This window comes from Eucalyptus grandis, chromosome 8 (assembly GCF_016545825.1).
Source record: "Eucalyptus grandis isolate ANBG69807.140 chromosome 8, ASM1654582v1, whole genome shotgun sequence".
Classification (NCBI taxonomy): domain Eukaryota; kingdom Viridiplantae; phylum Streptophyta; class Magnoliopsida; order Myrtales; family Myrtaceae; genus Eucalyptus; species Eucalyptus grandis.
Window position 1 is genome coordinate 11,138,022 of NC_052619.1, and position 12,473 is coordinate 11,150,494.

A 12,473-nucleotide genomic window follows, 5' to 3' on the forward strand; every position below is an offset into this window, starting at 1 on the left:
TCTTTGCAACTGTGTGAGGGCCATATCTAATGCCCCGCTGCTGCACATGCAGGCACATGTGAAGTCATGGAGGGACCCCTGTGTACTAGAATGGCTCGTTCTCAGAAAGTCCTTCGCTGGTGGTCTCCTGTCAGTGACACCTTCCCTCCACCATCTGCAAGAACTGCACATGCTGCTGTGCATCGACCCATCATGACGCCACGGCCCCGTCCGGGCAGTGCCCATGGATAAGCGAAATCCTAATGGACATGTGCTGCAGTCCACACGAACAGGGTACGCGCTGGGCGCCATTCCAGTTGAAAAGTGAAAAACCAGACCAGCTACGGGGGCAACACTGGCGTGACGGGGACTCCTCGCTGGATTTTCTTGCTCCCCCGGGTCCCTACCACCACCCCATCCCCGGGTTTGAACGGCCACCCTTTCTTGACTTTGATCGAACGCGGTCAGGAGGATGAGGTATGAGGTATGAGGAACGAGGAAAGCGAAAGATAAAGAAGTTTGGAAAAAAAAGGTGTCTTGCTTTTTCTCAAGACCTGCGGGAACACGACGAGAAGCTGCTGAGACAGGTGGCTTTAACTGTTTGTATTAATATTCATAGTAGAAAGACGGTGCAAGGGTCCACGGTCCGTAAACGGATTATCATCACTCGCCAATATTTTCTGTCGCTTTCGTATAAGATGTCATGAAGCGGACCAAGTTTATTGAGGGTTTTGCAGGCGGACGGTCGAGATTCTTTTCTGCCTTCGATCCGACGGTGGCTGGGGCTTTGGATCGGCTTCATGATCTTACTTAGAAACAACCTAATCCTGAAGGCTTCCGCTTCTCACCGTGTGGTGCACGGATACAGGTATGCCAGAGAGGGGGCAGAGTGTGAATGAGAGAGAGGGTTGAAAATTTTGGCCACCGGCATTTCCTTGTTTTAAGGGTTCTCTGCATTTGTTCTTGCTTGGAAGCTCTGCATCCCTTTCTATATTCTCATCCTCCCCAGGAGAGACATCTCTCTCTCTCTCTCTCTCTCCCTCCCTCTAGCTCTAGCTGTGAGAAACACCAAGAAGATAGTGGGTATTCTTGTCTGAGGAAGATCAAGTGGAGAAGCAATTTCAAAGCATGAAGGACCAGGAAAGAGATCGTTTTGGTGGGAGTCCTTTGATGAAGTCTGGCGAGACAACTCCAGAGAGACCCTTCTCTCTCTCTCTGAACATCTCAGCACAACCCAGAGCCCTTCTTCTTCGGATGGCTCTCCCAGTCCTTCCTTCGACGCCAGTATGCTCTCTCTCTCTCTCTCTCTCTCTCTCTCTCTGTGGACCTGTGCATATCCATGTGTTCCAGATCTTGGTGAACTAGTCTCAAATTTTGGCAGATATGGTACAGAATTAGTTATAGGGAAAGTGGAGAAAGAAAAGTCAAATGGGTAGGTTCTGAGACTGTTTTGTGTGTTCATGTCAGATTGGTTGTGCTTAGCTAGCTTGCCTTATTCATGCTCCTTTCAGCGGTTCCTGTTGTGTGTGTGCTTGTCTTAATGGATTGTCTGAACCCAGCAGGTCACTTTGGCAACCGGTTTATGATACCCAACAGGAAAGATTCATTTTTGTTGCTTTGGGACTCACGTGACAAATTTTCTCCAGGTGTAGATGAAGAGGACTCCAAGAAGGGAACCACCAGGCAGTTGGGGAGAAAACACAGCAGCTTCGCATACAGAGTAATAGATCATGGTAAGTATTCATCTTGAAACTGTGGCTTTCCCTACAAGTTTCATATCATAGGAAAAGGAAAATATAATTAACGGGACAAACGGAGCGAATCATAATGCAAAAGGGAAACATGTGGATTGTGAAGGCCACTCCATGTGTCGTCCTCTCTTCGCATTTGATTGTCTTGGTCTTGTTGTAACGAGTCTAGTTAGTTGCAAAAGAAGGCATTGAGGTGATTTGCGAATGAGAAATTTCAAATCTTGAAGAGTTCATGTGGAAAAATTTGCAGTGAAGCTCGGGGCTAAGCTGTCTGAAACCGTGAAGGGGAAGCTGAGTTTGGGAGCCAAAGTGATTCAAGAAGGCGGAAGGGAGAACATTTTCAAGCATATTTTCGGCATGAATGAGAAGGAGAAGTTCTTGAAGGCCTCGCAGTGCTATTTATCCACATCGTCTGGTCCAATAGGAGGACTTCTCTTCATCTCCACTGAGAAAGTTGCCTTCTGCAGTGACAGATCCATCGATTTCCCTTCCCCAACTGGAGAAATAGTCAAAGCACCTTACAAGGTGAGCTTTTTTCACGTCATTATGTGATGGATTTGTTCATTGCAAGAGTGTTCAGGGAACCAAGAGTTTTGCTAAATAAATTTTCTTACGGCTCCTCAACAGGTTTCAATACCAACAAGGAAAATAAAATCAGCGAATGAGAGTGAGAATGTGGACAAGCCGGCGCAGAAGTATGTGCAGATTGTAACCGAAGATGATTACGAGTTTTGGTTCATGGGGTTCCTGAGATATGAGAAAGCCTTCAAGAATCTCGAGAAAGCCCTTTCTGCGGCCAAAGAAGCGAAAATCTCCTTGTGAAGTTAGTATATTGTCTTCTGTTTTTTAGGTGCCCAAAACCTTGTGAAGTTAGTTGAAGTTAGAGAAAACTCTTTGTAGGTAGTGACGTGTGTTTATTGGCTGGCAAAGCAGAGGAATATGCTCTGCAGCTGGTGCTTGCATTTTCAAATGACCAGAAAGTGTCCGTGCTTGTAGCTCTTCTTTTTTTTTCTTTTTTTTTGGTTGGTCGGGTGCTTGTAGCTCTTCATGTGCAATTATCACTTGCAACTACTCTAGGTGGTGTCTCTTTCTGCTTGTAAAGCTAATCATAATATCGACTGAACCTCTTCACATGAAAGACCCCAACTACCTCCCAATCCACAATAGAATCAGTGATGACAGATTATTCGCCGACAACAATGAGAACCAAGATATCTGAAGAACCACTTTCAGCTTCTTTATCTGATAATCCTGAAATTGTTTCGATGTCAAAGCCTATTGATGGACCATTCAAGGCCAACGGCATTTTCATACAAACGGAATAAGTGGAACAACTTATATAAATGATGATTCTACGGCAAGCAGGCAGAAGTTTTAAATAAAGCAGGAGAGATGCAAGCATCGTTGATCAAGAAGCTTTTGCAAAATGATTGTCCAAGTAATCAATCATCATCAGTAAGTTAAATGATGGTTGAGTAATTGAAGCTTTGGGACCATCTATGCTCTCAATGTCATACTACTGGCAAAAAAATAAAATCTGAAAATGCAACGAGCCTGATAGAGGCAGTTATTGTATAGACAAAACTTTTGCAAGGATGAGCAGACATTAGTCCCAACTGAGAGGTGCGAGTTTTATGACTGATAAATTACTCAAAAATAAATCAAAATAACATCGTTTGATCTGCAAGTGAAATAGAGAGGAAGTATACATCGACGAATAAAAGGACAAACAAGAAGTTGTTGTATAGTTTGCCCCGTGTGATCATATCTCACGCCAGAAGCATGCATGCTGAAACGACTCATGCTGAAACACGACTACCTAAGGCTGAAGCTAGGAAACATGCAGTTCCCAGATACATGCAGAAATTTATTTAGCTGAAAAAATGCCTTACAAAATAATAGCGGACCTGAGAAGTAATAAAGCAAAATGAGGAAAGAATAAAACCAAACAAATTCAAATCCAAAAATGGGGCACCTTCGCAAGCATGTCACTTTCCATACACATATCGCAAGGAGTTATGATCACTAGACATGTACAAAGATTCAGCCCCAGCCAAAACTAAGGATATAAAGTCATGGAACATTTCCCTTTCTTGGCCTCCTGCATCCCTGTGGGATAAGAAATCTACACTTGATTCCAAGGCCGACTCCAAGTTGACCGCATCCTTTTGCCAGTAAGCCACAGCACATCCTCTTCACCCTCTTCTTGCCCTTGCCCATCCTTCTGTGCTCTGAGTTTGGATGGTTAACCGAACCTTTTTTGGGCATGTCCTCTGCATCATATGCCCTATGCTAGATATACTGTGGGCCATCTTCCACTGAAAACACTGTGTATCATCACATTCAAGAGTCTTCACAAAATCTCTTTCTAAATTTCTTTACTAAGATCCATCGGTCTGTCTGTATCTTGTGGACACTTTCAGTATAGTTTTACAAGAAGATTACTACAATTTTCAGATCCAGCACAAATTGGGAGTGTGCCGCACTGTTTAATATATTCTCTAGTAGAAGCTTCCGTTTCCTCATCTGTTCTGTCAAATTAATTTGATCATCATCCTCTTGATCTGGATGGACTTTGTATTGTAACTCTGCGAAATTCAAATCATTGATCAGCTCCCCAGTGATGCGTTGCCCCTCAACTGACTTTAGGGGTAAGCATTGAAGCCACAAGTGATCTAATCCCACTGAACTGAAACTCTGATAAGAGGTGAACCATATTATTTTTCCATTGATGAAGATTTTCACTTCACAAGATATATCTTGTGCGGTTTACCCAATAACGCCAGAGAGGAGTGCTATGGTTTTATCACACGAATGGGAAGGCACCTGGAAAGAGATTGAACTACCCCCTCGCTGATGGCTGAACAAATCTGGAACCCTGCTTCTGGGAACTATCACCCTTGTTTCAGAATTCCCATGCAGTTGAAGTTATGTGGTAATGAAAAGGCGCATTTGAAGAGTCATACATATTCAGAACCAGAGAGAGATGAACCTGAGTTGGTAATTTATCTTCTACACCATTCCCAGGATTCTCAGCCAAAAGATCAGCGTAACTTGCATGGACTGGCCTTATACTTGGGGGAAGCTCCTGGATTTTTTTTTTTCAAGTTCCTTGCAGTTAACTAACTCCAGTACTTTCAAGTTAATGAATTATTTTATGCATGCATTGGGGCAAATAAAATTATCCCCAGAAATTTTTTCAAGATTGAAAATGTGGAAAAGCAGTCTGGGGTCTCAGGGAAGCTCATTTCTGAGAGGATTTCATCTTGGAGATCGATTAATTTTAGATAAGGCCACACAAAAAAGAAAAATTGATTTCTGAACCAAACAGGAGAGTTTCCTTTGGGGTTGCAAGGTGCAGACTTGTTTGATCTCCAATACATTCTGAAGAGGAATACCAGGATGAAGGTTGTTATTTTATCCGCTTGTGCTCTGGAAAATCAACGAATTTTGGACATCGGCTTGCACAAGAGTCTCAAGATTTCACAACTTACAAAGGCTGTTGGGAAGATGTAAGATATTTGCAGGAACCTAAAGCTAAAGCCTGGAAACAGACAAGATTTTCTATTGAAGATGGGCAATTCCTTAACCGCATTCCCAGACAATTCAAGCCTCTGGAGAAGCTCCATCTTTCCAATAATATAAGGAACCTCTTCAAGCTTTGAGCAGCCTTCAAGAAGAAGTTTGGAGAGATCTTAGCTTTAATCTGCTTGGGAATTTCCTAAGGCTGGAACAGCACCTCAGCGGCAAAGAACCAAAGTCGTTGGGATGCCAAGTGAATCATGAACTTCGACTTAACTTGTACATTATTACAAAAGTCAAATTTTCCCGGCAAAGGCATTGATGAGATATCAGGAATCTCCACTAAGGATTTGCGGTAACCGAAATCCATGGATATCCAGCAAAGCTGCCGAATGAAATAACTTACATAATGCTGAGGGAGGAGATATTACAGAATTAATTAGTGTCACTTGAATTTGATTATAAGTAAATTCTTCTTGAGGATTAACTTGGAAATAAAATCAAAATTAGAAAGAAACTTAAATAATTATAAATGGACCATGTAAGCGGATTGACAAGGAAAAACAAAGTAGCATCCGATAATAATGTCGATTGGATCTTATATCGATGACTCGAGGAACACGTGACAATTCGATTTTACTTGAATTCAATAATAGGTATCTTTCGGAGGATTGAGCGAGATAAATTTAAGGTGAAAAAGAAACTTTATTCTAATAAATGAATATTCAGATGAATTGAAGAGAAAAATAAAACAGATAGTCTCATTTTTTATGAGAAAAAGATGGCTCAAGAAATAAAATGAACAAAGTGCAAAAATTTCAATTAAAATAAATGATAATTAATGTATCTCGAATATGTTTAAGAACAATCACAGAGGGTGTAATTAGATCTTTTCTGCTCATGGTCTTCATCTTGACTTGGTCAGAACTGTTCCCTGCAAAGGTCATGGCCCAAACCCACATAGGAGTGGGATTTTCCTTGGCCCAATCGATCGGTGCACGGCCGAGCGGGGGCGGTGGCTTTGCGGTGCACGTGGAAGGCTCAGCCTTCTCGGACGGTGGCGTCTATTGGCGGTGGGGCTTCTCGGTTCCTACCAAATTAGAAAATGATAACCAACACGTGCTTAACAGAGACACCGAGTCTCGACCCACTATTGAGGCAATTCACCTACTTATCTCTTTTTGGAGGAAAAAGCTAAGTTTAATTCTCTGTACCTAAAAAAAATGATAGTACAAATGACAATATATAATGTCATCCTTGAACATTTAATATGTGCAATATAATTCCTCAACTTTTGCTCAATCTACAATGTTGTTCCTAACTATTGGTAAATGTCTAATGTAATCCATAAACTATATAAAAATATTTAAAAAATTTAGAAACCATATTAAACATTGAACCAAAGTTTAAATACCGCATTGAATATATTAAAAGTTCAAGAATGATAATGTATTTTTCATCAAAGTTCAAAGATCACATCAAATAGATTAAAAGTTCAAGAACGATATTATATATTGGATCAAAATTCAGGGATAATTTGTGTCTTTTTCCACAAAAATATCACACTTTTTTTATGAATTGATGTAAACGGATAAGCGCACTAAACAAGGGTCGAAGAAGAAGGAAAACGAGAGACGTGGCAGGGTTTCTACATGGATAATTACAGGGTGGGGTAGGGTACGTAAGTATGATGAGAAAAGCACAAACAAACTAGTAGCGTATCGCCGGGCAAGTAGCAGTTAATTCTCACCTTTACATCCGACCTTAAGTCAATCTCAAATAAGAATAAAAGGGAGTCCTGTATCATCTCTTTAATTTGGTTGTCATGCTTTTCAGCTTTTGGATTTAGGAGCCTCTTCAGCTTGAGTTTGGTTCCACCGATCCTCCATTTCATGCGTAAAACTTGAAGGGGTTCTAATTCATTTTATCAGTAAGTTCCTGCTACAAACACTTCTGGTTTCCCCCTTACCTTCGTTGACCAGATGCAAAATTAAATATCAAAGTCAGTGACGCGGTGACTTTTCTGAAGGGATCAAATAAGCTAAAAAAAGGTTGAAAGGTGGACAGAATTTGAGTACTATACTGTTCAGGAGATGCTTATGTGATTGTCCTTAATCCATTGTGAAAATAACAATCTATTTTGGACAAAACATAAACAAAAAAGATAATTAGAAATTGCTGGATTCGCTCATGTTAGGTTCCGCTCGTTTCATCAAAAATAAATGATTAGGAGAACTCTTTCTTAAAAACAACCATTTGTATAAGTTGAAATAGTTAGACAATGACACATATTTTCATTATTGATAACAGTTTATGTTTTAGATTTTTTGTGAATAATGAAAACAAAATTTATTTGTTAATTTATATTTGTAGGTGATATATATATATATATCGTGTAGAGATTAGTTCGATGGTTGAGTTTTATTAGGTTGATGCTGGTTCTCGACTGTAGAGCTTGCTGGTCGTGAATGAAGGAGGAAGAGAGAAAAAGAATTGAAAATGTGGACTCGAGCTGGGTCTTTTTGGTCGTTTTAACTTTCAAAGTTGTGTATAGAGCCAAAGTTAGGTGGAAATAGCAACCGCTCGAGATTTTCTAAGTATAAAGACATGTTTTATTTCAATAATTTAGTCGAGAGTTCTCTTCGAAATTTTCCTCTACAGCGATTTTTATATTTTTGCAACTATCTGTACGTTCACAAATTTTGAACTTCATTTTGGTCATTCCAACTGCATCACTCACTGTCTCTTTCCAATGCACATGCTACACTATATCACATTGCTTAAATAGAAATCTTCATAAATAGATTTTTATATTTTCGGATCATTTTGACAAGTATTTGGTCTTGCGTCGCCGTAACGATGACGTAACCCCGACATAAGAATGAGGTCATTTCAATATAGGCATTAGATCAATGCGATGATGAGTTGTGGAATTTTGTGGAGCTATATGTAGTGTGTAGTGTGGTGCAATCAGTAGCTTTCTTGCCCTTCCAGCCACGCAGAAACCGCGTCTGAAGGAGGTCAACAAAAAGCCAAAGCAAGCTTGGAAAGGCATCTCTCATCCGTATGTATCATCTTTTTCACGTTTGTCCATTCCTTTACAACACTTCTGATCTTCGTATCACAACAGGGACACACGGACATTGGCTGTGGTTATTGGCCCCCTTCTGCATCTTTGATAGAAAATGAAAATTTATATTATATACATATATATCTATATGTATGAATGATGGGGTGGACTAAATTAATCAATTTATAAGAATTCTTTCTTTAATGATGTGATTGTTTATATGAATTTTGCTGGGTTTATAGTAATATGCGTTTGTCTGAATCTGTCAAATTGAGCGTATGCGACAGTTTGAGTATTGGTTTGGGGAGAAGAAGTAGAGAAGTGTACTTAAAGTTATTCTCAACTCTAGAGGGAATGCCGAAACTGATAAAAAGGAAGATAATGAAGGACAATTTAATGAGGTTGTTGCTTTCCATTAGGCTCGTCAATATGGGTCATAAACTCATTTTTTTTTAATCCGTATATGATGAACTGAGTTGTTGTATGAATTAGTTATATTTAACATATCATACGAGTTTAAATGTTGTATGAGTGTTAAATAAGTTATAAATGGATTTATAATTTATTTAAACACAATATACTTTTATGATTCTCTCTTCATTCTTTTTTGTTTTGACTTGATCTTACACTTACTCACTTTGCACTATCACTTCTATTTGGATAAGTGTTTTAGTAATATATGTCACGTTAAGTATGTAGATTTGCATTACATAGAAATTGATCAAAATTAGTTTTTTTTTACCGGATTATATTTGATTCTATTTGACATATGTTTCAAATGACCATCGTCCCGTTTTGTGAGAACAACCCGACCGATATAAGATATCTTCGATGTCCTGTCACATTCGTAGGTGGAGGTACGACCGCGCGAAGCCCTAGAGGCCACATGCTGTAGCGTGTCGAAGGATGCCCTTATTTGGCATCAAGGACAGGGTCAAACGATATCTCTCGTTAAACTTCGACAGAAACCCTAGACGAGCGTGAACGCCACACGTAACGATGGCGCTCTCCTTGTAGGACGGTGGCGACCACCCCGGCATACGGCATGGAAAAAAGGAGTTGGAATTGATGCGTCGAAAGGAAGATGACGTTTTTGCTTTTCCCCACTGCAGCTTTTGTCCTTTGGAATAGGGAACGTCGAGCGCTTTACATCGGCAACGACAGCTCGATTTGCGAGAGATTTTCATCTTTCCATTCGTGTCTCCTCCGAGCCTGTGGCTCCGCCACGAGGCGTCTCTTCGTTGTCGTCTCTTCGTGTACTATAAGCGACGTACCTCGTAAGATATTATATCACGTGTGCTCGCTCTCCACGTCGGTCCATACAGACATACACGGCCTTTGTCTTTTATTTGGCGAGAAGTAAGCACTTTTTAAGATCTGAGCATGTCTTTAAATTGCTCCACCCTGAACGGGCCATTTCAGAGTGTCTTCCCCCACAAGCTATTTACGGGCAAATGAGGGGAAGAAACGCGGAATAAAGGCCCCACTAAGTTCTCTGGCCACAGCGCTTCTAGCGCTGGGATTTCGTCTGGAGGGAGGTCACTGCCTTCTCCTAGCAAACTAGGCTGGTAAACCCCAATGAAAGGTCCCGGGAGGTGGCAACCTCCCGGGGTGGTAGAAAGTAATTTCTTAAGCTCATTAAAAAATATTTTTATCATCGATAATAACTTATACCAAATGTTTTCATGAGCGATGAAGATATTTTTTGTTTATTCATTTTTTTTCAAGCAATATATTTGAAGTATCTTATATAACTCCAACATCTCTTGAGATCCACACATTTTCATGTCTATACCAAAAGATATATAGTTTAAAGAAATGAAGTGGGAGTTCACTAATCATATTAATAGGTCTATGCAGCAATTATTTTATCTATCGGTAAGCTATCATTGAAAATCAGCTAGGTACCTAAGAAGTCTTTGTCTGTCTTTTTCTTTTTTCTCCTTTTTTGAGACTTTGCATTTTGACTAGTTCTCATATATATAAACAAATTGTCTCGTTTATATGCATCAGATAAGACTTTCACTTGCGCGAGGTGCAAGCAAAAGATCTCAAATATTAAACTTCCAGCACCAACATTTGTTCTTTTTAAATGAAGCTATTTGTGCTCGGATGGCAGCTTGAGACCGGCCTCATGAAAAATTTTGTATTCCTTGGATAGCTTTCTATCATGTGGAAACACTTTTAAAGGAACTTTAATCTTAGGTGGTTGCGACCTAGGAACTAGCTCGCATGGACCAAGAGATGAGACTATTTCGATCCTGATCACTAAATCATCCTTCAAAGTCGGTCGTTGCAGATAAAATAGATTATGCCCTCGTCACGGCACCTTGTTTTACTATGATTAAGGTTTCGACGGCAACAATTACATTACTTAAAAGAGACATTAGGCAGTTGAAATGAGTACGATTGACAAAATTAAGAAACGCGGTCCAGCCAGAATATTGACAGAAATGAAAGGACAAGGTGGGCATGCCAGATAGAGTTAAAGCTTTAGATTTCCATCATCGAATAAAGTGGCTGACAGAGCCACGTGTCGAAAGAATCGCAGTGCCCTACTCATCATGGCAAATGACAGCAGCGACCCGTCTCCTCGTCCATCTCCTACGTCGGACCATCGTTATTAATTGGGGGTGGTGCAGGCAAGGCCATGTTCGATCAACTGTTGTGGCACTTCGCGCGCGACGAAACGTGTCGCGACTTCTGTGAAATCCTGAGGAAGATGCGATCTCCATTTGCTCCAGATTGTCGGGAGTTCGGTCTCTGCTACCATCAGTCACGACATCATCCACAAGCAAGTTCATGCTAATGTCAATGAGGCGGTTAACCGATTTTCAACGTATCTCGAGCTTCTTAATTGGACGGGTCGGACTAAATGCATTGAAGCAAAGAAAGAATTGAATGATGTGACAAAGGGTAAAAGGGGTCTTGAAGAAATGATTTCTGATCATCTACTCGATGTAAAGAAAAAGGGCTGCGAAAAGGGCCGAATCCCTCATTGTGGCCCTTTTTAGTTTCAAATAGATTTAATCTGGCAACTAAGAGGTCCATGATGCTTTCAAAATTTCAATGCTCCCCATTGCAAGATCATAATCTATTCGGAAGAAAGAACTGATTGTCACGAAAATCTTAGTTTGAACCGACATGAGGTAAAAAAGATCTTGAGGAATGATTTCTTGATCACCTGGTCGGGGCAAAGAAAGAATCCCCGTTGCGAGCCCCTTTTTACCTTTGAAATAGATCTAATCTTGCGACTGAGAGGTCCACGACACTTCTGAAGTCTTGATGCTGACTAGTTCAATATCATAATTAATCGTGATTAAAGACTTGGAACATTGGAGAGACCTTCTACAGAGACCTTCTGCAGGCTTCCTTACTCTCTTTGAATGTCCACATGTTAGCTTCAGAACGAAAGAAGCCATTTTCCACCAACTAAATTGACTTTCAGCCCCACCCCCCACCCCCATCTTGCGCTGTCTACCTCGTTTTTAGACAACCTTCGTCAATGCCCTCGTCTTTTCCTTCCTGTTCATTACCGGTCGCGTCATTTTCGTCTTCCGTGCCACGTGCTGGTGGAAATTGAAAGGAAATTTTACTTGGAGGAAAGTAACAAGCCTGAGGACGATGGAGGACATGTGCCATGTGAAATCATGTTGGTATGCGAAATCGCATATGGTGTGTCCTCTCAAATCATGATACTCCTGTCGGCTACTCGCGTGATTTCTCATAGCTACGTAAATAGAACGAATTTAACATCATGTGGTTACGTGTTGCTTTTAACGGTGAAAGAGGGAAGCCTATCAAGTCTTGTTGGATTGGTCAGATCTGTAGTTCTCTCGATAATTTTACCTTGGGTTAAAATCCGTAGTTTATTATGGTATCTGAACTATACTGATCGATTGTAACTAAAATTACATTAAAGACTTTATTTATTTCACGGAAAATAAATAATTTAGAAAATATTTTCTTTAAATTGATCGCTTGTATTACTTATTAAAATGATAATTTTTAGAAAATAGTTTTGCAAATCATTTATTTTTTTGCCACACAAACGGAGGCACAACGTAATTTTACCTTGGGTTAAAATCGGTATTTTACTATGGTATTCGAACAATTGTAACTAAAAATAAATTAAAAATTATTTACTTTAC

General features: G+C 40.2%; 1 protein-coding gene across 1 annotated transcript; it reads left to right on the top strand.

Annotated features, from left to right (window-relative positions):
- The first annotated feature begins 223 nt into the window (after positions 1-223).
- On the top strand, positions 224-2,868 carry LOC120286960 (GEM-like protein 7). The gene is made up of 6 exons (XM_039299575.1): positions 224-303; positions 813-847; positions 1,078-1,263; positions 1,626-1,712; positions 1,981-2,255; positions 2,358-2,868. Exons 1-6 carry the CDS (start codon positions 224-226, stop codon positions 2,550-2,552), a joined length of 858 nt encoding a protein of 285 aa, XP_039155509.1. The 3' UTR covers positions 2,553-2,868.
- The last annotated feature ends 9,605 nt before the right edge of the window (positions 2,869-12,473 follow it).

Bases quoted from the DNA above. Each gene is read 5' to 3' on its own strand.
- LOC120286960 (XM_039299575.1), top strand. From the start codon at position 224: ATGGATAAGCGAAATCCTAATGGACATGTGCTGCAGTCCACACGAACA. The intron at 304-812 runs GTGAAAAACCAG...CTAATCCTGAAG, and splicing joins GGCGCCATTCCAGTTGAAAA to GCTTCCGCTTCTCACCGTGT. The intron at 2,256-2,357 runs GTGAGCTTTTTT...GCTCCTCAACAG, and splicing joins TAGTCAAAGCACCTTACAAG to GTTTCAATACCAACAAGGAA.